The 24,027-nt window shown below is 36.7% G+C and overlaps 8 protein-coding genes across 11 annotated transcripts; 2 read left to right on the top strand and 6 right to left on the bottom strand.

The window, feature by feature from the left end:
• Nucleotides 1-107: 107 nt before the first annotated feature.
• LOC17886311 (phosphatidate cytidylyltransferase 5, chloroplastic) lies at nt 108-2,929 on the bottom strand. Of its 2 annotated transcripts, XM_023782278.1 has the most exons (8): nt 2,751-2,929; nt 2,395-2,703; nt 1,822-2,132; nt 1,537-1,727; nt 1,322-1,446; nt 857-990; nt 662-777; nt 108-590 (listed from the first exon to the last, which is right to left on the bottom strand). In XM_023782278.1, exons 2-8 carry the CDS (start codon nt 2,644-2,646, stop codon nt 511-513), a joined length of 1,209 nt encoding a protein of 402 aa, XP_023638046.1. In that variant the 5' UTR covers nt 2,647-2,703; nt 2,751-2,929; the 3' UTR covers nt 108-510. The 2 variants fall into 2 exon arrangements, with proteins under 2 accessions (XP_023638046.1, XP_023638045.1); XM_023782277.1 differs by having other exon boundaries at nt 2,395-2,929.
• Nucleotides 2,930-3,047: 118 nt separating this feature from the next.
• LOC17887514 (vesicle-associated protein 1-1) lies at nt 3,048-5,320 on the bottom strand. Of its 2 annotated transcripts, none has more exons than XM_006292133.2 (8): nt 5,124-5,320; nt 4,933-5,003; nt 4,759-4,840; nt 4,524-4,639; nt 4,267-4,422; nt 4,125-4,175; nt 3,714-3,791; nt 3,048-3,379 (listed from the first exon to the last, which is right to left on the bottom strand). In XM_006292133.2, the coding sequence occupies exons 1-8, from the start codon at nt 5,173-5,175 to the stop codon at nt 3,266-3,268; spliced, it is 720 nt and encodes a 239-aa protein (XP_006292195.2). In that variant the 5' UTR covers nt 5,176-5,320; the 3' UTR covers nt 3,048-3,265. The 2 variants fall into 2 exon arrangements, with proteins under 2 accessions (XP_006292195.2, XP_023638047.1); XM_023782279.1 differs by having other exon boundaries at nt 4,125-4,169.
• A 521-nt stretch (nt 5,321-5,841) lies between these two features.
• LOC17885242 lies at nt 5,842-7,497 on the bottom strand. Of its 2 annotated transcripts, none has more exons than XM_023782554.1 (2): nt 7,331-7,497; nt 5,842-7,009 (listed from the first exon to the last, which is right to left on the bottom strand). In XM_023782554.1, the coding sequence occupies exons 1-2, from the start codon at nt 7,495-7,497 to the stop codon at nt 5,989-5,991; spliced, it is 1,188 nt and encodes a 395-aa protein (XP_023638322.1). In that variant the 3' UTR covers nt 5,842-5,988. The 2 variants fall into 2 exon arrangements, with proteins under 2 accessions (XP_023638322.1, XP_023638321.1); XM_023782553.1 differs by having other exon boundaries at nt 7,335-7,417.
• Nucleotides 7,498-7,643: 146 nt separating this feature from the next.
• LOC17886693 (putative F-box/kelch-repeat protein At4g02310) lies at nt 7,644-8,723 on the top strand. Its single transcript, XM_006293183.2, has one exon. It carries the CDS (start codon nt 7,644-7,646, stop codon nt 8,691-8,693), a length of 1,050 nt encoding a protein of 349 aa, XP_006293245.1. The 3' UTR covers nt 8,694-8,723.
• A 766-nt stretch (nt 8,724-9,489) lies between these two features.
• On the top strand, nt 9,490-10,638 carry LOC17885940 (F-box/kelch-repeat protein At2g44630). Its single transcript, XM_006292988.1, has one exon. The coding sequence runs from the start codon at nt 9,490-9,492 to the stop codon at nt 10,636-10,638; it is 1,149 nt and encodes a 382-aa protein (XP_006293050.1).
• Nucleotides 10,639-15,324: 4,686 nt separating this feature from the next.
• On the bottom strand, nt 15,325-16,681 carry LOC17884838 (zinc finger protein ZAT9). The gene has a single exon (XM_006291449.2). The coding sequence runs from the start codon at nt 16,594-16,596 to the stop codon at nt 15,643-15,645; it is 954 nt and encodes a 317-aa protein (XP_006291511.1). The 5' UTR covers nt 16,597-16,681; the 3' UTR covers nt 15,325-15,642.
• Nucleotides 16,682-17,974: 1,293 nt separating this feature from the next.
• LOC17886029 (expansin-B5) lies at nt 17,975-19,409 on the bottom strand. Its single transcript, XM_023783301.1, has 4 exons — nt 19,256-19,409; nt 19,051-19,163; nt 18,763-18,947; nt 17,975-18,567 (listed from the first exon to the last, which is right to left on the bottom strand). The coding sequence occupies exons 1-4, from the start codon at nt 19,407-19,409 to the stop codon at nt 18,225-18,227; spliced, it is 795 nt and encodes a 264-aa protein (XP_023639069.1). The 3' UTR covers nt 17,975-18,224.
• Nucleotides 19,410-21,431: 2,022 nt separating this feature from the next.
• Nucleotides 21,432-22,535, bottom strand: LOC17885024 (cyclin-U2-2). Its single transcript, XM_006291725.2, has 2 exons — nt 22,060-22,535; nt 21,432-21,940 (listed from the first exon to the last, which is right to left on the bottom strand). The coding sequence occupies exons 1-2, from the start codon at nt 22,479-22,481 to the stop codon at nt 21,655-21,657; spliced, it is 708 nt and encodes a 235-aa protein (XP_006291787.1). The 5' UTR covers nt 22,482-22,535; the 3' UTR covers nt 21,432-21,654.
• Between the last annotated feature and the right edge of the window lie 1,492 nt (nt 22,536-24,027).

Genomic DNA, 24,027 nt, shown 5'->3' with positions numbered 1-24,027 from the left:
TATTCATTTATTTAGTAGTACTAGTATATAGTTTCCTTTTTCATTCAGAATTTTTTCTTTTTTAAAAATTCCTCCCTAAAAGAGTCTGCTTGGGAACAACGCATTCATTGACATCCCCACATGATTTTAGTCTTTTTTTTCTTTTTTGTTATTTTCTTTATCAGTTCAAGTCCATTTCTCTGGAAAACAATATGATTCATTTTTCTTTTCTTTTTTTTTGTGTGAAAGTAAATCAATTCCATACGTCACCGTTTCATGGACCAGTCAGACAACACAAAAGCAACGGTCCGACAATTCGCCTAATGAACCCGTTACTAACTCCCATTGAAGCAAAAAGTCGCATACCGGCTCTATCAAACAACAAACCGGAGGCTAATCTCAGACTTTCTGCAGCCACGTCACCCACCAGTCATTGCTATATCTTCTCGTAGAGGGGAAAAATTGAACCGGCTTTGTAAGTTTTCTTGAAGTTGAAGCTATGATGAGTTTTTTTGGAGATACACCATAGAATCAAACTCCATGAAGTCTCACGAACGAGTAGGCCAATGCACCAGTGAAAATGTAACTATCAACCCTGTCCAATATTCCACCTGAACTTACATAAAGATCAGTTAGAGAGGCATTGATAGACAAAACCCGGTCTGATTTATTAGATTATTACCGTGTCCAGGGATGAGTGAGCCAGAGTCTTTGACACCCGCATCACGTTTGATCATTGACTCAGTTAAGTCACCAAAGACTGATCCGAAGAAGTTAAGAACTCCAAAAGCTATCGTGCTGTTTAAAATAGAACCAGTCAGTACAAAGCTATACTACGATCTAAAAGGACTCTGGGAATTCGATTGGATTTGAGTACCTGACAAGAGGTTGAGGCCAAGACAAAGATTTGGACAGTAAAATGGTAATGGATATACAACCAACAAGTCCTGCAACAGCTCCTTCCCATGTCTTCTTTGGACTAATGCTAATAAGAGGAGTTTTACCAAATGCCTGCAATTTTAGATGAGACTAACTTCAGGCGCGGGAAAATTACTGCAAGACTACATATGCACCGGAAGGTTGACAATATACTAAATTTGTAGAGTCGTTTTATCGAATACCCTGAATAGTACTCATCCTTAATTTCACAAAACAAATGCTGAAAAATAAGAGAGATGTGGAGAAAGCTCTAAACTTTATAGACCGATGCAAAGAAGAACTCTTTAAAATCCTTATAAAAGTATTCTACATGAGAAAATCTGAAATTTTTGAAGACCCTTATCCCAACTAGAGTAGAAAAGATAATTTAGTGACTTAGATCTAATCTTCGTTGGAGACATACCTTGCCACCGAGAAAAGCAAATGTGTCTGACGCAATTATACCGCAGAATGAAATCAATATTGCAACAAGTCCAACTGTCCAATGTGCTTGGCCACCGAGAATAATTGGCCAGCTTCTTCCAATTCCTATAATAAATTAAACTGCTCAGGAGACTTAGTCATTGATTACTATACGAATCAGAGCTAAGGAGGATAATAACAATAAGGAGTGCTTGCCGGTGTTTAGAACAGGAGCAGTAAGACCACAGCGTAGCTTAACCCAGAAACAAGGAAGATATCCACAGTAAAACAGCCCAAACATCGTACTGCTCAGCTGAGAAAAACGCGGGTTTCCTCTCTGTAACAACAATGCCATTGCAACAACAAATGCTGCGGATGTCACCGAGATATCTATATGACCAAAATACCTAAAAACAACAATCAAAAGAACGACAAAACCTTTAATCAGACTAAGAGAAAGAATCCCAAGCTTTAAGGTTTTTACTGACTGAAACTACTCACAATGTAAGTATGGGCATAAGGGCACAAATAATCGAGCAGACTCTAGAAAGATATCGTGGAGGAGGTGTCATTCCTTGAGCAATTCCTTTACTTCTCACCAGTTCGAAGTATTCTCGGGCACTTAGAAGAACCGCAGCTGCCAATGCTGCTGTGAAAACCCATCCTCCAGCTAATACAATACCTCCTACAGACAATCCAATTCCTAGACCGAAAATTACTCTTTTCTTAAACTGGCTTCTAGATTTCTGCTTCTGATCATCTACACTCGAATCTTCTTCAATAATTTGCAGTTCCTGATCTCTGCTGTGCTCCTAAACAGATGGAAGTTGCAGCAATGCTATGATAAGTTTCCCAGCCCATAGTAATCCAAAAGAACAATTGTTTATCGAAATTCCCGTGTTACACTAAAACCCAAAGCCCTTACCACGAGTCTTAGTACTATTCAGCTAACACGAATTTTACAACTAAGCTAAATTTGTTTATTCTTCTGATTAGTCTTCAATCTCTCCTACTCAGACGCAGTTTATAGAGTATGAAAAGATTGAAGAAGGTAAGAAAGAGGAATAAAGTTACCTCGCCATCATCACCTATTTGATTTGATTCAGCTCGAGCAACGGCCGTGATAATACGCCGGTTAACAGGAATACGACAAAAGCGAGAACGAGTCAATGCTTTGGAATCGATGAGACCCAAATTCGGATACTTTTCGGAGAAATGGGGAAGAATTAGAGATTTTCTAGGAGAGGAACGGCAAGGACATGTACAGAGAGAGCTCAGTGAGAGTGGTACAGGCTTATACCTGCAGACTTCAACAAAAGGCGCCATTGAAGTCCGAAAGCGAGCAGAAAGAAAATTGAAAATCCTAAAGATGATGGTATCAAGGACAAGTCTTCACGATAACGGAATCCTCCGCATCAGCATCATGAAAGGAGGGATGTTTAAGATTGTGTGATTCGGTGAATCTAATCGGAGCTTAAGAGTTTTTGTACGGTGGAGATACTAATGGGGCAGTGGTGGTGGACCTGACGGTACGACGAGAGATGATTTGAACTCCACGCGCCTCTGTTGGCGCGTAGATTAACTCTCCTTCTCGGATTTGAGTGTGGTTAAACCCCAAGTCTCTGGCACAGGAGGAAGGTTTCATTTAATCAACTGTGTTGTTCTTTTTATGCTGTGGCTTCAGTCTACTTCATTTAGATGATGAAATTTGTGTGAAGAGAGATGAGAATTAGTGGAGAAAGAACCCACGCAAAGTCATTGGATTACAAATGTTGAAAACAAAGCAAACTGAGTTATGAAACACAAATCTTCTAGGGCACCTTTTTAGGCGAAATTGACAAATACAAAAGAGAAAGAAAAAAATGTCTGACTGAAAGAGTTAAAGTCTATTTTTTTTGTTTTTCTTCCTTCGTGGCGGTGAGGAATTAAGTTCAGGTGGGATGGTTTATGTCCTCTTCATAATGTATCCCAAAATTAGACCGATGAGTCCGACCAGAAGAACGTACATGAACGGGATACCACCACTTTGGCTCTTCTTGCTTTCACGCCTTAACATATCCTGTACATCATCAAACCAAAATCTTTGTCAGAAAACAATCTCAAGATTCTAGAGTAAGCTTGTGAAGACTGGTTTTCATTAACGGTATGGTGAGGATAAACCAACCATTTTGATGGAAATATAACTCTCCAAGTCAGATTCAACGAACAATTTTGATGTTAAATGTTGAAGAAATTTTTTGAAAACAATTAGTTCAAGCATCTATTCTCAAATACATGTACAACGCTAGCTCGTAGTTGCTAATCATCCAATCCAAGTAATCTTTTTGTTCCAGAAACAACAGCAAGAAGGATAGTTTCAGAAATAAAAAGGATTCAAGTGGAAGTTCTTTTACCAGTTCTCTTTGAAGTCTGTTGTTCAGTTGAATGGCAGACTGTTTTTCCTCAGTTAGCTTTGTGATGAGAGCCCTCGCCTGAAAAATCACTCAAAAATTAGCTGTAATAGAGACATAGTAACATGACCAGATTTTCCGGGTAACTGCGTGTCAAATAACAGCTAGAGGATTTGGTGCACAAAAAGTAATGGACGGCTTGAGCACCTAACAGGTTTCTAAAAATGTGATGAACCTTTTGAGTAATCAACATAAAGAAAGATTCTCAACCTAATCAATCAGCCTAAAAGGCAACTTTCCAATAAAGTAACCTCCACAGTTGTAACTAATCGGTTTTCGACAGAGCAAAAGCAAAAGATAATAATAACAAATGGTTTTTTGACGGTTACAAGCTTAGAAGAATTGTGAAAATACCTCAGATGGGTTTTCTTGAGCTTCAGCTTTGTCCACGCTAAATTTCTGAAACTAAAATTGAACACAAAAATACATGAAAATCTACAAAAACTAAAAGTCTACAAGAGCAATCAAATCTAAACTTAAGTTAACATTTACTTACGGAAAACTCAGAACCATGTCCGTTATCTGAGACAGAAGCCCTTGGTGAAGAACCCTCTTCTGATCCCTCATGAACAGGTGATGGTGGTCGTGGTGGAGCAACATAAGTAACTCTCAGTTTAGTTTCCTCAACTAGATGCCCAGCCTCTTTGCTAAACTGCAAAGTTCCATTACAAGAAAACCAAACAACAGCTTTAAAAAACCAAAACCAAACTGAAATCATCTATATCAGATCAACAATGGGATGCAATACAATACCATCTCAGGAGTAACTTCCTTGGCCGAGACACCAGGACTAGCAATCACACCTTGTAGCAGAAACTTGTCCTTACACTGCATATCGGAAGGAGCTTCCTTTTGAGCTTGCATGGTCACTAGATCAAAACACCAGACAAGAAGAATTCATCAAACTCCTAATTCAAGAATCATTTGGCAAATTAACAGAAACACAAATCAATCTCGAGAGTTAGAGAAACGGAGATAGCGAACGGACCAAGAACTTCACAGGTAGACCTCGGGAGAACAACTCCAGTGTTAGGCCTCACACAATACTTTTTGGGATTCGTTGTCTTAACCTTAAAACACACACCAACCAAGAGAAGCCTCAGGAAACACGAGAGATAAGATAATCACAACAATTTCTCAATTCAAATAAGAGAATAATTACCTTAAAGGCCACATTATTATCGGTCTTGTTCGTCAAATACAGAGAGCAAGAGATCTGCTTCTTCAGTTCAACTATAAGCAAATCAGAGAAGAAGATTACCAAAAACGTTAACACCGTAACACAGAAGTTATCTAGATCTGGGACAAGAAGACATGCGAAACAACGAAAAGGTCCAAAAATGATAAGCTTACAAGGGAATTGAAGGTCGAGAGGCTCGACGGTGAGAAGCTCGCTGTTACTCATCCCGATCAGATCCTTGTAGATTCAAATCGATTTTCGCGTGCAAACGACCCCCAAAAAAAAAGTTTCCCGGCGAATAGATTCGTCCCGTGACGCCGTCTCCGGTTCAAGAGAGAGCAGTCGTCGATCGAGAAACCGAGATCGAGAGAGAGAGAGCTAATGAAGAGAGTGGGGACATCGCTATTTGTCTTGTTCATTAGTCAAGGGTAGTATTGTCTTTTTGGTTAGAAGTGATCAAAACGCAAACGCGCTCTAATCGCAGACGCATTGAAATAAATTAACGACAACCAACACCAAACTTAAAAGTCTAAAGAAGAGTGAAGAGGGGAATATTAGAATCTGTGGTGTCATAAAGAGTATGTTTTTTTTTTTAATTGTTACCAACAACTCACAAATACCAAATGCTATACAGCAAAGAGCGTTATAGTTTTTTTTTGTTTTTCCCTCCCGACATGACTTGAAAACTAAACGAAGAAAACAAATCATCTTCTTTACTTAGAAGCAAAAGATTGAATGGTTGCTGATTTTGTTGTTCTAGATGCAAAGCCAAGCTAACTCTTCGGCAGATGCGGTCTTTGGATTTCTGCATCTCATCATATTGGGGATTTCTTGGGACGGGAGTACAGAGTTGACCAAATACGTGCGTGTTTGGGATGCTAAGTTCAAAAATGTCCGAAATGATTTTATCATTATCACCAACTCACACGACGCGAATAGTAAAAGCTATACAGTGAGGTAAGAGTTACAGATATATTTAGTCTAACATGACTTTTAAAATATAAAAACTAAACGAAGAAACATCTAAAATATATGTCTTTACTTAGAAGCAACAGACTGTGGTTGCTGACTTGTTGTTGTTCTAGATGCAAAACCAGCAAACCAAGCAACTCTCATGAGTTGCATTCCCAAGATCAGTACCCACCAAGAGACGAGCCCACGAAGCATATGAACCACCCAAACCGGTGCGTTCACCTCTGCACTGAGTGTCAACCCTCTCATCAGTTGCAAGATTCGGTAAGCCTCGTAGACAACTGGTGTGACTAGCCATACGGGAGATTGCCAGTGCCATGTGAGGATCTCTGTTAATGTCTGAACCGCGAGGAGAATAAAGTACGGGAAGAGGAGAACCGCGGTGGAGAGGAAAGGAAGCTGGGGTTGCAGAGAAGCGAGTAGGCCAGATTGGGATCCGAAGAGAAGTAGCGTTGGGACGAGAAACCCGGTGATAAGTGAAAACAAGTTCCAGAACTTGTAGCTAAATGGTGGTTTGCTGTTGCAGGACTGTGATGGGTCTTTAGGACGTGCACAAGAATCAGCCATCAAGAGGAAAAGTGTTGCTCCGAGGTTGAAAATGCAATCTAGACCGATCAAGGAGAGTAGACTAACCACGTTGGAACCGAGGAAAACGGATGACAATGGAAGCCATAAAGTGGGTGCCATACCGCTAGTGAGGAGAACAGATGGACCCAAAAGCCATATTGGCCACTTAAGAACCTGAACTTGAGAATTAGTTCGTTTTTGTGCTGCTGAATTTACTTTCTCTTCTTCCTCTGCACTCTCGGATAGGATAGATTCAAACATATTCTCGGTTTTGTCCAATACTATACTACCAGCTTCTTCTGCAGAAGCATGAACAAAAGGTGATGGTTCCCACTGAGACAGTTTAGTTGTGCATAAGACACGGAGATTTCTGAAACGGAGATGACAAGATCCGGGGGACTTTAGGTTCTGCATCAAACTCGGCTTCTTGAGACGGACTCTTGGAGTCATAGTGCATAGAGACTTTGTTAGAGAAACCATTCCTTGGCTCACCATTGAAGTCCCTAAACGCTTCAACTCTCTGTTGTTAGCACAAATAAACAAAACATCCCAAAAATTAATACACGGACACAACAAACACTTGAAAGATATTAAACCGGATATTCAAAATCAAAATCAGGCCGCTTTTAAGTCACTTAACAGGATTTTGAATTCGTTTCTTCTAGTTGGATCAAGACGCAATACATATATATATATATATATTTTTTTTGCTTGAAGCATAAGCAGAGGAATTAATCAAAATACATAAACCAATCGAATTTACCATGAAAGCAAAGACGAAACAAATCATAATTAAATGGAATCAAAGAAATCGATGTGAAGTCGGAGAAATTAAAAAAACTCACCGGCGAATCGCAGAACGGTAAGATCCCTAAATCCGTGGGCAAAGGTCTCCGGGGAGGAGGAAACTTGAATATGACGTGTTTGGATGCAAAGATAATCATGTAAGACATGAGATATGATTAGAGGACGACGAGCAGAGACAGACAACTTGAATACTCGGCCCATCTTGTTTGAAAGCCCACTACGGCTCTGTATCTTTTAAAGTCCGTACGTAATAGTATACATATATATAATTTTGATAAAGAAATCACGAAACCTAGATACAGCTCAAGAATTAGGGCTCCGGCAATCGCATCCCAAAAGCTAAGACGATGTGCAGTACTAGTAGCCCCGCGAAAGAGGCACCGTCGACGTTGTTTTCTTCATTGCCAGACGACATTGTTATAAGCGTCTTAGCCCGTGTACCGAGACGGTATCACCCGATTCTCTCTTGCGTGTCAAACAAGTTGCGATCTCTCGTAAGCTGCTCTGAGCTCCACAAGACACGATCTCTCCTGGGAAAAAATTGCTTCTACGTCTGCTTTGAAAATTTGTTCGATCCTTCCAAAATCTATCATCGTTGGTTCACTCTAACTGAGGATCGTCGTTTGGTCTCGATCCCGTTCCCTTCCCCGCCTGAGCCACACTCTGGTGCCCTCATGGTGGGTCACGATATATATTTTGTTGGCGGCTATTTCAATCATCCTACGAGGAGCATGTGGATCCTCGATTCTCGGTCTGGAAAGTTCCGTCAGGGTCCACGTTCGCTTGTGGCCACCCGAAATGCAGCCGTGGGAGTAGTTGACGACAAGATTTACGTTTCTGGAGGGGTTAGCGAGGCCGAAGAGATCCAAGCGCAATTATTTGACTTAAAGACGCAAACTTGGCATGTGGCTGCAAATCCGACATATAGATTACAAAACTGCGGAATGTCCGTGGTAAGCCTGTCACTAGACAAGAAAATTTATGTGAGGAAATTTGCATATGTCATGGCGTATGATACTAGAGATGGTAAAGTTGACCACATTAAGTTACCATATGAGGAGTTATCTAGTCGCGATGTGTGTCTAATAGACAATGTGCTCTATGTACACTACGAGGATGATGGATTAATGTGGTGTAACCCTAAGACCAAGGAATGGAGAGTGGTTTGTGGTTTGGAGCTCAACAAGGCTTTCTTTTGTCTCGCAATGGCTGAATATAATGGCAAGTTGGCGTTTTTGTGGCAAAAAGTAAAAAAACAGGATAAGGAGATTTGGTGTACAATGATCGCCTTGTGTAGTAGTGGACTAGAGATTCAGGGGCGCGTTGAGTGGTCTAATTACGTAGGATCCGTCCCTCCTCACAACGATTTTTTGCATTGTTTAGGTCGTACGGATTAAAGGCCCATGTATGGAATGATATCTAGCTATAAAAGTAACGATGATAAGGAGATTATTCTAGCAACAAGTGTGGTTTTAATATGTTGTGAACATGAATCTCAAAGTGAGTTAGTTATCTTGGTATCCTGCATGATTATTCTTTATATTCGCCATGTTTTTTTTTGTTTTTTCTTTTTTTGTGTGGCAAGGAAGTGTTTGTGTTGTACGTGTTGTCGATCGTTGGTGATGCCATGCAGGCGCATGTAGTGTTTCATGATTGGCGAAACGGCAGCCTTGGAATAAACTTGTTAAACCCTAAAAAGTACATCTTCCTTGGTAGCCAAGAAACAGAACAACATAAAAGTATTTCAAAAAATATGTATATATAGGTTTCTTATGTCTTCGTTATCTGTGTTTTCTTTCTGAGAATGCCTCATCTTCTTTGTCTTAAATTTGTGGTTTTCAGTTTGAAGAGGTGATTTGGATATTGATTTTAGTGAAAAAAAACATCTAAAAATTAAGTCTCACATGAGAATCTCAGGTAAAAAATTGGTCGATCCTTTGGCTATATTCCTTTATATATGTGTCCGATGAGAAATATCACAAGGAGCTTAAATAAAAATTTACTTTCGAAGCCTCTATAATTATTAATTTGTTATTAAAAAAAATTATAACAAACAACAAAATCCTATTTCCATTATTTATCCACAAACCTTTAACCAAATCCTATTTCTATTGTTAATCCACAAACATTTTATATATCGCTTCCCTCTGAAATTTATATGTGTGAGAACCAAAGAAGAAGATCAAGAAAACAATGGTTTCCTGCAAGCCGTCGCCGATGCTTTCCTCGCTGCCAGAGGAACTGCGTTTAGAGATACTAGCTCGTGTCCCCAAACGCAGATACCCATTCTTATCTCTCGTCTCGAAGGAGTTTCATAGACTTCTTCGGCCGTCGTTGATTAACACGTGGCGACGTCGTATCGGCACAGATTCAGTCTATTTGTGCTTCGCTACTGGGAACAACGGTCGTGCGTGGCGCGCTCTCCAAAACCACGACGACAAGAATGGAGAGAACTGCTTAGTCTCCGCCGATTTTGATATTCCTCTTGCTCCGGATATGAGGTGGTTAGTTATCACCTATGGCGTAGACGTTATCTTTATTTTGTTTTCTCGGCGTGTGAAACCAATCTTCAGGATATTTGATTCTCGGAATAAGGTGTTTCGTCTGATCCCTGTGATGCAAGATGAGCAGTTGATGCTCATAAGTGCGGGACTAGTCGGCGAAAAGTTGTATGTGGTGGGAAACTCAGGGCCACGTATTCGAGCAGAATCGTTTGACTTAAAGACACAAACTTGGGATTCAGCACCACCGTTTGTTGTTTTTGATAAAAAAACAAACGATGGTGCAGCACCAACGTTTATTGATCGGATGAGATGTTTCGACAGATGGTTCATATATCCAGATGCCATTGCATCTGCGGATAAGAAGGTTTATGGCCTGCGTTTACACAACCCTGTTTACTACGATACCAGAGATGGGTCTTGGGATAGATTTGAGCTGCCTAATCAAAAGCAATTGTGTTCAACTGGCGTGTGTGTGATAAACAACGTGCTATATGTTTATGACTCTGGCTTAGGGTTGATGTGGTATGACTCTGCCCTGCTACGTTGGAGGATGGTTTTAGGGTTGCATCTCCCCACCGCGCTGAATAGAGTAGTTACGAATCTGAATCTCCACGAGGCTCCTTTAGTCAACGCTCATTGCTTTGGATTAGCTGACTTCTATGGGAAGTTAGCGTTTCTTTGGATAGAAGAATCAGGAGATGTTAAAAATATTTGGTGCACGCTGATTCAGTTGCGTATGACGGGAAGCGAGATTAATGGTACTGCGGAGCCGTTTCATTCTCTGGGGACTGTACCTTCTCGTTTTGAACTCGAAAAGTGCTTTTCTGTTGTGCGTTAAAAGATCGTCGATACGATGATATTTTGTTTAATATTGAACGTGTTGTGTTCGTTGTTTTTGTTCCTCGATGTCGAAACCTTTTTTTTATAAACAATAACACGTTACTTAAATCTATCTATTAATTTTAATTATAAACTTTTGGCCATCATCACTAAAAAAAAAGGTGAAGTACTTTTCTAACCTAATAATATTGTATTTTACTTAATTATATTTGTAGAATTTGAAGCATTTTCTCAATCATGAATTGCAATTACAAAAAACTAAGGGCTTTAAAGTCGGTTTATGTTTAGCTTAACGTCAGTTTATAACTGACTCTAAAAACAAAACGTCGGTTGGTAAAGCGACGTAACATTGGCCGACGTTAATTATCTTTGCGTCACTTAAAAGAACGACGTTAGTTAACGTCAAATAACTCACGTCACTTTTCTATATTTTTAACGTCAGTTTAAAAGAGACGTAAATACATTAGCATTTAAGTTATTTCTAAATGTATTAATTTCTCAGTAAATTATAATCTAATTCGGAGAAAACCTGAAAAAAATTATACTTACAACAACAGTAATCACATAATAATCACAACATGCTGTATCTTTAACTTTAACCATCATACACGACAATAGTACTTAAGATCAAAGTCACTTGTATGTATGTTTTGAAACTAATAAAAGAACTTAAAATTCATATACACATTTTTCCTAGTTTTTCTTTCTGCATTTTTCCATTCTTCTTTGGGGTCTTCCACTCTTTTTCTTGGAATTGGATCGGAGTCATTAAGGAGATTACCTATACAGAAAAAAAACAAAAGGTCAAACTGGTATCACTACAAATGTTGGTTCTAAGGAACAGTCCTCTTAGCTGTCACAAAACCAAATCTCCACTAAAGAAACTTGTATTACCATGTCAAACCCTTAAAGCCTGAGACAAAACTACTGGTTGATGGATTTTATATTGGAAACCTTTAAAAGAGACTAACTATGTCTAATCCTAAAGCCTGAAGATTGCAGGACACTATTCCCAATAAAATAGACAGACAAAATAGATCACGCAAGATGAAAAGCTTACTTGAAAGTTTTGGCTTATACTGTTGGCAACGAATGGCTAAAATTCTTATACAAAATGTCCCTGCACATTATTGAAACATTCTTCAGTCACGATGTGTATCTAACAGACAATGTACTCTATATACACTACGATCATGTTGTAAAGGACAATAGAAGGAAACTCATAATGGCCTCAATATCTCGTATCTCTTCTTATGGAATATGTAAATACTTAACCTAGGAGCTCTCTCTCACTCTGTATAAATTCTCAATTGTAATCTCTTATGATCAATACAAGAATATACATTCTCTAGACATGTTCGGTTAATGTGGTATTATAACTCTTAAGACGAAGGAATGTGCTCTATATACTCTACATAGAAAAATCTATTAATTCGAAACAGAAATATGTAGAATAGAACCGATTATATATTCTTTATATTCGCCGTGAGTTCATACATAAGTAAAGTCAATTTAATATGAGATGTAAGTAAGTTAGTCTCTTGACGCGCTAAAATTAATTTACTTATACACATTTTTGAAGTATTTTTAAATCAAATAAATTAACCTCAATGGCACAATCAAACTCTTACTCTTCCACATCCATATACACGTCATGACTCATGAGCTCTAACCGCAGCAGCCATCATGGCTACCGTACGAGTTCCACCCGTGTGAGCCGGCGAAGTGATGGCTAAGAGTTTTCCGCCGATGCCAGCTCCAATTAAGCAATCTACGATGGAAAATTTACAATGAGTATGTAAATCTCATGTAAGATTATTATGTAAGAGTTTTTGTTTTCATTCGGAATCTCCTACTATGATTAAATTTTGCATTTGTGCATGCCTTTTTAATCTACAAAAAAGGGTATTTGTCGACATCATTTATATTTGCTTTTGAAACAATTTGGCGCTTGATATAGTAAGAATTTAGGGTTTGTGGAAAGAGACTTTGAGACAAGGACTTTAAGAAAATAGGACAGAAGCAAAAAAAAAAAAAAGAATACTTAGAAACATTTTTTCCCCATATTAGTCTTTAATATAGAACTCGAGACAAGGGAAAGTATTTACAATGGTGATTTTTGGGTGTTTTAAAGGTGGATTTTAAAAATAAAAAATGTAAATGAATTGATTTTGAGATCAATATTAAACACTTATTTGTCTAATGTATCTCATTTAAGATATTTTTGTGGTTTAGACACCCAATTTAGATACTTATTTGTTTAAAGAATAAAATTAATTAATTATAAGTGTCTCTAAGAAAATTTGAAGACAAAAACTGAAAAAATCGATAAGGAAAACAAGTTCCACTTTTCCAGAAACTGAAACTAGTCTAGTTCTGGAGAAAGTGACAATAAAACAGACTGGTTCCTAAGTATAAACCCATTTTTATAATTGGTTTTGATTGATGATCTATTTTAACCGTATCCGTAGACCGTAATTGATGTGTATCACATAATTTGTTACCAATGATAAAACCAGTAAAAATTAGTCGGTACCTCTATCATTTTTATACAAACTATACTACTTTTTTCTGCTTTCATGGACACGAAGATCATCTCCAGCTGCTCCAAAGCTCCTTTGAAAGATTTCTGCGCAAGTTGTGATCTACAACCTTTGGAGGCAAAAGAACGATGTCCTGCATAACTCCACGAGGCTTGCTCCTCTCCGCGTTTTCAAGATGGTGGACCGTGAAATGTGCAACATAATATCCTTTCGAAGACACATGAAGCATTGGCGAGGCTTAAATGCTCCTTTGGATTAGATTGTTCTTCTACTTCTTCTCTATCTATTGTGGCCTTGTTTTTTTTTTTTTTTTGCCTTGACTGCTTTTGGTTAGGTCATGCATTCTTGTAAAACCTTTGATTTCATTCTAATGATATTTACATGTTTGGAAAAAAAACTATACTACTTTTTAGTTTTTACCTCTTCTTCTTGTTTTATAATTATTACTCTTTTTTTCCTTCTTTTTTCACTAATTTTTTTTAACCATAACTTATAACTGATCCAAAGTATTAAAGCAAGGACACGTTATCCACTAATCAATTCTTTGAGTCCACAATGAGAATCGTAATTCAAAGTGGGTTAATGTTCTTGAAAGTTACTTTATGAATCAGTTGACCTATTAAGCTTCATCGTATTACGTGGAAGCCACACTGGTTTGCTTTCTTTTAATCTAAGATATATTGAAACTTCTTGTAAGTTGAGAAAGATATAACGGTGGCTGTACGTCATTATTATTGTAAGTTTGTTTCTTCTCTAAATTAAACAAACCGAAGTTAGGCAAAGCAGAGCAAAACAAAAAAGAGGAGCAGTCGAAAACATTAATAACTGGAGAAGCAAATTAAATGAAGAGGACTTGAAGCTGAAACTGGTGCATTGAGTCAGAGAGACACTTTTAATCACGCCCAACCAAACATCTTTTCTTTTGTGCTTCTCTGTTTTTTTTTTAAACCACACCCAATGTGATTTGTCTCCTTTTCTATATTAAAAAAATGTTGTAAATAATACTTGGTGTTGGTAGAAATTGAAGGTGGATATTACGAATACAGATTAATCAATTTTGAATTAAGATTAGAAACTACAATCACAGTAAAGATACTAGTATGATATATAATTTACCAGATTTTGTATACTAGAGCAAATCCTAATTTTTGAAGTCATTGTGTGTTTTAGCCTTCTCGAGCATGAGTGTTTGACCAATCAACAGCAGCATAATTGTGAAGTAAATATATATATATATATATATATATTTATTTATTTTTGGTGTAAGATTTGGGTTTGCTTTTGCTTTATTCTTTTTTCATAGGCGAGAATAATAGTGAAGGTTTAGTGTCAGTCTCAGGATCTTTGTACCAACGGCTGTCATCAAATGGGCTCACAAATTTAGACAGAGGAGATGCATTTAATAAAAATGAGATTATATCTACGATTCAACTCTCCCATTCCAGCTTCATCACTACTTTAATTGCCTCCAAAATTAGGAAAAAAATAAAAATAAAATTATCAGATGGAAAAATGATTTCAGTGAAACTAATCTCACCAAATTCCAAGTAATTAGTCTTACCAAATTAATAATGTGAGAGATTAGTCAATCTCGCAATTACTTGGATACAACCACTCTGAGTCACACAATTTGTTGGATTCTATTGGGGCGGTGAAAGTTAGTGGGTTTTGCTTCAAGTCATAAGTAAAGAATAAAGTGTGTGTGTGTGTATGTATACTCGAAGAATAATTCTACATTTGTGGTAGACCAAACTCAAATCTACTTGTGCAAACAAGAATTCTATATCATACCTTAAAATTTGATGGTTTGAACACTACATAATGAGCATAAGACAAGTATCTCACTAACAAGTTATGTTTTTGTAAGGAAAATTCGTAATAACCTAATAAATTATTATCAAACACACAAGCATAAGTACTTTGTAAAATAAAGTTGGAAGTTGGAAACTAGGACTTTACAACCGAAACGTCTTCCTTACTTTTCTATACACTTAAATATCTTTGGACTTTGAAAGCGATTCTCAATTCTTAAGAGGCTTGACCAAACTCGTAAACACAAAGAGGAATGAGATGATAAGTCAAGTGGGGACTTGAGCTAGAAGAAGCTTTCAAGAAGCAACAAGAAGAGCCAAAGATTAAAATTTCAACACAAACATTAAAAGTTGTATAGTTTATAACAATAAATAACATTAATAGTCTATATAAACTAAGTAGAAGCTTATTTGAATGTTCTTCAATTTTATGTGGTTAGGCCAACACGACGTGAGGCCAATACGAAAAAAGAATCGGCGTTAGAACATGTAAAAGTAGCCTCCTTTGCATTTTAAATAAACACATTAAAAACCCTCCCAAAAAAATAATAATAGTTAAAAAAAAAAAAAAACAAAAAAAAAAGATTCAAACTTTACGAAAAATTGGACGACCCGAATCACGCAAAGTCTGTTACCTTTTTTCAGCATTCATTGAAACACCACAGAGACTTCGTCTTCCTCGGTTGGTGCAGGAAGATTAAGATCTATCATCCTCTGTTTCACAGACTCCATTTGATGAACTTGATGATGATTCACAGACAAATTCCCGATCCCGTGAGATCTTTTGTGACCTCCAAGTGCTTGCCCCGATGCGAAGACTCTAAAACAAATCGGACATTCATGGATTCTCTTCTCAGCAGCAACAACGACAACATTATCATGCTCTGTTTCGCCTCCTCGTTGCTCTGTTTTGTTACTTACTCTGTTCTTCTTATGACTTGCTCTATGCCCACCTAATGCTTGATAAGATTTGAACACTTTCCCACAAGTCTCGCACTTGTATCTCCCTTTCGTCGTCGCTCGATTCATCTTGCTCAACCTGTTGTTGTAACCTTCTTCTGATTCTTCTTCTTCTTCTTCGTCTGTCTCGATCTCTTTTACTACTTCTTTATCACTACTACTCTTGTTCTTCTTCCATTTATCTCTTGAGAGCATCATGAGACAAAAGGCTAGATCTTCCTCCGTCGTCGTATCAGAAGCTGAGCTATGAGGAGGCTCGGGATCAGACTCAGGCTTGTAACCGAGTTGACTCGTCTTCACCTTCTTCTTCAGCGCGAACGAATCGAGCTTCCGTGTCCGCTTAGATCGTTTCCGAGTCAGGTTGATAACATTCCTAGACGACTCTGTCTCGCTCTCGCCGTCTTCTTCGAGAAGAAGAGAGCTCGTAAAAGCAAACTTCGGATCGTCCCCATTAGTTTTGTCCTTAGAGGAAGACGAAGAAACATCGGACTCAGTGTCGTAACTGAGTTGACTCGGCCTTTCTTGATCTTCGTCTTTATCATCAACATGAAGATTAGGCATGATGTGAGATCTCATGTGGCCACCTAAAGCTCTTCCGTTAGCAAAGCTCTTAAAGCAATACCTGCACTTGTAACTCTCCATCTTCAATTTGAGAGAGAACCAAGAAGAAGAAGAAGAAGAAGAAGAGAAGGAAAAAAGTGAAGAGAAGAAGTGGAATCTACAAGCATTCGTCTCCTCCACCAATGAACTTAATATTTGTACTCAACAAGATTATTATTATTAATTAAAAAACTATATTAAATTTTATTAATCTCTCTTTCTCTTTCTTATTACTGTTTAAGAAACAAAACATTTAAGTTTTTCTTTTTATCTGGCGAAACGGAAAGATAAAAAAGAGAAGAAAATCTAAATAAAAGCGTATGCATGAAGTTGAAGAAAGAAGCGACAATGTAACATGCGACCCTTGCCCGTTTCTGCAATCTTCTTCTTACTACAAAACTCCCTTCTTGGCTATTTCCCGATTTACCCTTCTCTTTGAGTTTTGTGTTGTTGTTTTTTACACCCGAAATAGCAGTCGCAACGCTGCTGTAACTTTTTTTGTTGTCTATTTCTAGGTTGAGTCTTTTAAGGGCATCATTATTGGGGGGATCTTAGAGGTTAAAGATCCCCCCAATAATGATGGTCTAACGTTTCTTAATTTTACCCCAAAATAAATAAAAAGGGTATTTTGGGGAATTTTGCTATTGTACGAAAGTCTTGGGGGAGGTGGTTTGTTTTGTTTAGTTGTAACGAACGACGAACCAGCAAAGCAAAACAAAACGCTGTCTAAAAATGTTAACATCCGTTTGCTGTGAGAGAGCTTTACCGTACGTGACAGCCACGTACTAACCTAGTCCAACTTCGGTTCTTTCTTGATAAAATTACTCCAACCGAGAGCCGCAGTAACTATTTTTCATCAAAGTTAGTATTGACCAAATTAAAAACTACTAAAAAGTTAAGGTTCAATTCAATGTGATTTGACCATCTTACAAGTTACTATTACTAATATTATTCACCGAATCAGATTCAAAGTATAACAGATGGATTTAGCTTAATCACGATAGATAATCAAACAAAACATGCGACGTGTGAATGTGATTAATTATAGTTCTATAACAAATGTGTTTGCTTTTCCCCTTTAATTTGGATCTTTCTTAGTTAGATTAAAAAAATATGTAGAATATAGCGTTGTCTTAGGAAAAAGAACAAGTCAAGATGCCATAATTATGGCAAACCCATTTACTACCTATTTAGAGTTTTTTTCGATAACGTTCTATTATATTTTCAGTTCATATTTGTGTGTTTCTAATATACAACGCGTGTTTTTATAACTTTTACTCTCAAATTTTATTTCTTTTACAAAGTTAGGTGGTTTACCACAAATTAAGAGGCTTTATGAGTGAACTTAAGAAGTCTTTATTTACCAAACTTGTGAAGAACAGTTAATCAATGCTTTGTGCAACTTCTTTCATACATAGAAAAATTAAAATTAAACGCCTCTCATAAACCGATCCGGTCTATGACTCTACTATGCTCCACGTTGAAAGGTTAACCAAACCGGCTTCTGTTTATAAAATAATGGGCCTTTTTTAAGCCGAATGACAACAACGCTAAGCCCATATCAAGAATTTCAAATTAGTATATGTACTATCGATTACAAAGTTAATATAACCCCCGCCCTTTTGATTTCAAATGTTACAATTCGTTTAGGGGGGGAAGAAAAAAATAAATCATTTGTGTTTCTTTGGAACGGGGAAGTTAACCTTGGAATGGTAAATAGCACCAGGACTCCACTTTTCCGGGATAACACCTTTGGCGACGATCTTCTTACCAGACACGGCGGAGGTAAGCCTGATGTTGAACGGACCTTTCAAAGGAGAACCAGAGTTTAGTTTCCAAACGGCGGATCTCATTTCCTCCATCTTTATGTAATTTCCTCCAGCCGGTTGGACCTCGATGCAGGCGAAGTTCCCGTCGCCGTTTGCATACTTAGCGGTGAAAGACATGTAGTAAGGATTTGCTCCGGCGTCCACATGGATAGCTATCTTAGTCTTAGGGTGTTTGCAACATGCACTGCATATATATATGTATATGTATGATATTGAATTAGGATTAATTAGTCTATTTTTTTATCCGTAAAAGTCGTCGATACATGCATGCAAAATTTGTTCGGCGTATATATATACTGAAATGTCTATACATGCTTTTTTCTATCCAAAAAAACCCGAGAAAACCGAACCATGCAGAACAGTTTTTGACAATACGTACCGTTTGTAACTAACTTTAAGTTCTCCAAGGTTGCGTAATTGATCGCCCTTGCCACGTTTGGCCAATGCACCAAAGGCCTTACCGCTAAGATCAAAATGGACAGACTCCTTCGTGCAGCCTGGACACTCATCCGATATCATCACCTTGATCGGCTTTTTTGTGCAAAAGGGATGGTCGCACTTAAGCTATATATAACATAGATAAACACATGATTAGTATGTATATATATAGAGAGATATACATTTACAATATGATATCCGATTAATTGTAATCGTTATATGTAAATACCCTATAACATGCCGCACAACCCTTTCCATCTTTGAACAATGAAGGTCCTCCGGCTGATACCATACATTTGTACGGGGGCTTTGCCACTGCATCACCAAATCCACAAGCTCCTCCTGTATATAGAATTTGGGGACCATACGTATGTAAATATGTAAAAATATTTTTAATAATGTATTGGAACAATGAATGGGTTTAAGTAATTTACCTGTGGAGCCAGGGCCTTCTCGGTCGCCATACCAAGTGATGCCGGCGGTGTTCCAGTGGGTTTTATTATGGCCATAACATGGCTTCAACGAGATTGCAAAGAGAGTTGTGAGAGCAAGGATAAAAGAAAAAGATTTAATAGATGAGGAAGCCATTTTTAATTTAGATCTTGAATGGGTACAGATCTTTTTAGAGTTTATATATAATTTATCAAAGTTTTTTTTTTTTAGGTTTTAAGTTTCTAGTTTCTGGTTGTTAGAGTTTAACAAACTAGAATAGATTTTTAGTTTTTTTTTTTTAATACTAAAAAGACAATTATAGTTATCCTAGATTCGAGCAAAACAAAATCTTTAGAAAGCTTATTGGAGAATCTATGATGAGATTTGTTTTTGAAGTTATTTTAGAAAACAAAAACTATAACAGAAACCGGTACCGTTCAATAAAGGGTTTTATTTTGATAATTAGTTTCGTTCTTTTCATTTTTCTGAATTTCTCTATTTCTGAACTTAATTAGATTAGATGAAATTGTCATATTTAATCTTTCTCGTGGATTCATATAGTTTCTTATTTATGACATCAGGGGGTAAGATCGTGGTTGATATTGTTGGCTATATGTAAGCTGAATTTGGTAAATTCGTCATATAAAACGTCGTTCCTTTGAAGGACTCATATAAAACCGATTAATCTAAACACGATTCATACAGTAGACCATCCAATAACGGAAAAGAAGACGTCGACGATATGGTTTCTAGGGTTTGATTAATCAGACCTTTGCTCCCGGGGAAGGTTACAACAGAAAGGGGTTTGTTTTGTTCTCTTTGGGCCAATGATATGTATAAAAGCCTTTCCCGTATTCGTTTTGCTAAGCAAAATGGGCTGTGAACGCTTTTTAAGTTGCCAATCAAACTATTACTATCCAACAACTTAAACATCAAGTCATCTCATCTGATATCCTCATTATTTTTGGCGGTGAACTTATCAATTCACCATCAAATTATTACCATCCAACAACTTACACAATAATAAAACCATCCCAGATCCAACGTACTTTTAGTTACATATCTAAATTTCTGTCCCATAAAAAAAAAAAAACTCCAAAATTTACAATGGCTAACGTACGTGCGAGCAATTGTGAATTTTTGTTAACATTATTATAGAAGTTGAACAAATATAATAAAAATATCAAAAGAAGACATAGTCAAGGTATACTACTATATTAGTGTGTATACCTTTGGTGAGGCAATTATTAGACATCATATCAACACATCGATCCTAATCTTATTCTTTTATATATTTGGTGCAAAGGATTAAGGCCTAATGATTGATCAATGCCTTTGGTTAGGTAAATGCTCGTGAACCACACTACACTTTTCTTTTTTAATAGGATTAATAAGACGAAGAAAAATATAGAAGTAATTAATAGGTAAATGCTCGTGAACCACACACTACATTTTGTCTTCTTAATGGCAGAAGTAATTAACGTTAATTAATATAGATGTAAAGAGGCCTTAACTTCAATAGCATAAGAATAAAAAGATACAATTAATATGCTAACTCTTGTGAGTTTCTAAGAAAACAATATGACCAATGATGGATTGAGAATACATTTCTTATATGGGAAACTAGACACGATCGCATGGTTTCCTACATCCAAAAAAAATATGAGAAAGGTTCAATTAATCTGCAACTATAACTTGTTTCATATATATTTTATAATAAGAAAAGTTGGTGCGCGTATAATATAGATATAGAAAGTATATATAAGAAGACACCTTTATTAAAGAATTTAAAAGCTATTTGGCAATAATAATGCCACCGTTTAATCAATTATTAGACACCAAATCAGCACAACAAATCCTTATCTTTTAACTTTCATGTATAAATATTTAGAATAATCATCAATTTAGATATCGCTTAATTATTGGATTAAATAATGTGTGGTTGTCTTTATTTGTGCCTTTATTTGCTATTTTCCGATTCAAGTTGCTTAGATTTTCATTTCCAAAGGATAGAAAAATAAACACAATTTCTATATATTTTAGTCCACAAAGTTGTAAGAGTTTCTCTAAATTATGCGTTTTAGATTTCAAATACTGATACTAATTGGCTAGTTTTATCGCCTTTAATGATACCTGGAATTGTAATTGTTGATTAGATGAATGCAAAAGACATATAGATTTGTACCGCGTTACCAAATTCAATTAGATATTGAATTTCATTCTTTTTTACATCACCGCTCATCTATATTTACATTTTACGACCTACCAAACAAAAATATACAAAAGAAACACTCTAACCAACAAGTTTGTCAGAAAGTCAAAAGATCACAAAGCACAAAACGACAAAACCTACAAAACTAAAATTTAAATGGAAAAAAAGGAAAAAACAGAGGTTCTTTCTCTATAACAAGATTCGAGCAAAGTGATGATGATGATGATGATGGTGTTTAGGATCTTGAACGATCATTTGTCTGGATTTGATTTCTTCAGCGCAACGTAATGCCTTCTCGATTTGATAACCTCCTCCAAAGCTAACTTCTCTTTCAAGATGACAACAATAGCTCTCGAACACACTCACATTCACATGTAGCTTGAATCCCACCAAGAACAGAAACTCTAACTCTAACTTGTTCAGTTCCTCTGTCTCTAGTCCACCTACTTTAGCGAAATATGAATTCCTGTAGTTCCTAAGGAAACAAACACACAGAGAAATGAAACTTATTCAGCAAACTTAATCTTAAATGTAGCTTTCTTGAAAAACTAAAAAGTTTTGTTGTTTAAGTAAAGTTTTTGGTTGGATGCTTACAAATCTTCTACGTATTTAGAAGCGATCATGATGGTGGTGATGAGGAGCCGATGTACATTTGTGAGACTGATTCTAAAACCGGGATTGGTTTGACAAAACCGGTCAATGTAGACATAAGCCACCACGTAAACCGAAGGACCGGCTTTTGTGTACCGGAAAATTCTCTCTAGGTACGATTGAATGGTCATGTCAGGCACTTCACGGCAATCGAAGATCTGAGTCTTGCCGGTGGAAGAAGACGGCGACGTCGGAAACGCTCTCCGGCTGCTAATCCTCTGGTTACGAGCAAGAGTTCGTTCGATCAGAGACGACAGAACAGAGATAACCAGAGGCGTCTCGGAGTTGCTTTGGTTGTTGGAGTATGAATAAAGATCAGACCGGAGTTTTCTTGGAGAGATGGTTAAAGAACTCGAAACCGCCATGTTGAGTTTTCTTGTTTTCGTCGGCAACAGAGCTTAATAGACGAGGAGGAGGAGGAAGAGAGGATTTGAAGTGATGAAGTGAAAGAGAGAGGTTTTGTATATATATATATATATATAGAAGCTTTGAGGGTGTTGTAACGATTACGTACCTTCCCCTTCTCTTCTTTCAATTATTTTACTTTATTCTGTTAATTATTTTCACTAACCTTCGTGTGTATGAATAAACTCGTTTTTAATAATGATTTTAATATTATAGAGTAACAAATTAAATACAGTTTCATGTGTACGGTAAGTCAAAGTTTTGAGTTTTGAATATCGTAAAATATGTGCTAATGTATAAATACTTCAGATTCGGATCTCATCTCTCAGTAATCCAAGGTCGAACAAGTTTTTTTATAAGTGTGTAATGTTTTCAAACCAATAAAATCATATAAAAAGGTATAGATTAAGGATTAAAGAACTACAATACTTGTTTTCAAGAGTTTCATGTGAGTTTTAAATGTTGTTTATATATATTAAAATCTTCATCGCGTAATTTTAAAATTACTAGGTGTGTAGTTAGGATCAAATAGTTAAAATAGTGAACTGAATCGTACGATTTTTACATAGTCTAAAATAGATGGAATATCACAAAACACACAAACAAGCAAGTACAAATCTCTGAAACAGAGAAATAAATTCGACTCAAAAATAAATAAATACAATGTTACCTATAAAAATTACAAGATACATCTGAGAGAATTTCAAAAATGGGTAATATTTGGAAAATAGAAAAGACATCGAGTTTTTGGAGTCATTTGGAAGGTGGAAAGAAGCTACTAAAAAAACAAGCAATTCTTTTTTCTTTTTTTTCTTTTTTTTATTTGACTAAAAGAAAGAAAAAAAAATAGTATAAAAGATTTGTGTGTCTCCTTTTTTGTAAGCCAGCGTACAGATATAACAGCTAGGCATTTTTCTTTCATTTTATATTTTACTTCTTGAATTTTAAAATATATTGAAAAGAGTTCCAATGAACCAAAAATCCAAAAGGACTTTCAAAATTAAACAAATCCCAAAAAAGTTTACGTTGTTAAACAAAAACAAAGAATCGCCGCCGACAGTTTGGTGGGAGGTGAGAAGAAGTCAGCGTAGTGCAAAGTCTCTAGGTGAAACGGAGGCTTTTAGCTTCTTGGAAACCCACTCCACTCGTGTGATGTGAATCTTTCGTCAACTCCTGGTCGCCAAGTTACCATAACGCGACCCACACGTGCACTGTTTCTAACGCTAATTTCTTCTTCCATGCCCCTATTAATAATTACTCACCGGGTCACCCATCTTAGGCTAATGTCCTTCAATTTTTTGGTTTAGCCTTTTTATACTAGTCACTAACATTGAGTTAAAACAACACAAAAGGTACAAGTCAACATCGGTCTGACTTCTCTGAGTGGTCTAAAAATCGCACCGTCTAAATAGGTATAAAATTATACATGTAACTATCTCAAAAGAAATACATTGCATGTGCAATGCCATATATTGCCCTTGAGAGACATATCAAGTTCTATCAAGT

Source organism: Capsella rubella, unplaced genomic scaffold (genome assembly GCF_000375325.1).
Source record: "Capsella rubella cultivar Monte Gargano unplaced genomic scaffold, Caprub1_0 scaffold_5, whole genome shotgun sequence".
Lineage (NCBI taxonomy): Eukaryota > Viridiplantae > Streptophyta > Magnoliopsida > Brassicales > Brassicaceae > Capsella > Capsella rubella.
The sequence above is the reverse complement of the archived record's forward strand: the minus strand, read 5'-3'. Positions and strand labels throughout refer to the sequence as shown.

Bases quoted from the DNA above. Each gene is read 5' to 3' on its own strand.
- LOC17885940 (XM_006292988.1), top strand. From the start codon at position 9,490: ATGGTTTCCTGCAAGCCGTCGCCGATGCTTTCCTCGCTGCCAGAGGAA.
- LOC17884838 (XM_006291449.2), bottom strand. From the start codon at position 16,596: ATGGAGAGTTACAAGTGCAGGTATTGCTTTAAGAGCTTTGCTAACGGA.
- LOC17885024 (XM_006291725.2), bottom strand. From the start codon at position 22,481: ATGGCGGTTTCGAGTTCTTTAACCATCTCTCCAAGAAAACTCCGGTCT. The intron at 21,941-22,059 runs GTAAGCATCCAA...TTGTTTCCTTAG, and splicing joins TCTAAATACGTAGAAGATTT to GAACTACAGGAATTCATATT.
- LOC17886029 (XM_023783301.1), bottom strand. From the start codon at position 19,409: ATGGCTTCCTCATCTATTAAATCTTTTTCTTTTATCCTTGCTCTCACA. The intron at 18,948-19,050 runs GTATTTACATAT...TGTTATATATAG, and splicing joins GTTGTGCGGCATGTTATAGG to CTTAAGTGCGACCATCCCTT. The intron at 18,568-18,762 runs GTACGTATTGTC...ATATATATGCAG, and splicing joins CTTAAAGTTAGTTACAAACG to TGCATGTTGCAAACACCCTA.
- LOC17886693 (XM_006293183.2), top strand. From the start codon at position 7,644: ATGTGCAGTACTAGTAGCCCCGCGAAAGAGGCACCGTCGACGTTGTTT.
- LOC17885242 (XM_023782554.1), bottom strand. From the start codon at position 7,497: ATGGGCCGAGTATTCAAGTTGTCTGTCTCTGCTCGTCGTCCTCTAATC. The intron at 7,010-7,330 runs GTTTTTTTAATT...TGCTAACAACAG, and splicing joins GTTCTGCGATTCGCCGGTGA to AGAGTTGAAGCGTTTAGGGA.
- LOC17887514 (XM_006292133.2), bottom strand. From the start codon at position 5,175: ATGAGTAACAGCGAGCTTCTCACCGTCGAGCCTCTCGACCTTCAATTC. The intron at 5,004-5,123 runs GTAAGCTTATCA...ATTTGCTTATAG, and splicing joins TCTCGACCTTCAATTCCCTT to TTGAACTGAAGAAGCAGATC. The intron at 3,380-3,713 runs GTAAAAGAACTT...GATGATGTACAG, and splicing joins ACAGACTTCAAAGAGAACTG to GATATGTTAAGGCGTGAAAG.
- LOC17886311 (XM_023782277.1), bottom strand. From the start codon at position 2,646: ATGGCGCCTTTTGTTGAAGTCTGCAGGTATAAGCCTGTACCACTCTCA. The intron at 2,133-2,394 runs GTAACTTTATTC...CCATCTGTTTAG, and splicing joins AAATAGGTGATGATGGCGAG to GAGCACAGCAGAGATCAGGA. The intron at 591-661 runs GTAATAATCTAA...ATGTAAGTTCAG, and splicing joins CTCACTCATCCCTGGACACG to GTGGAATATTGGACAGGGTT.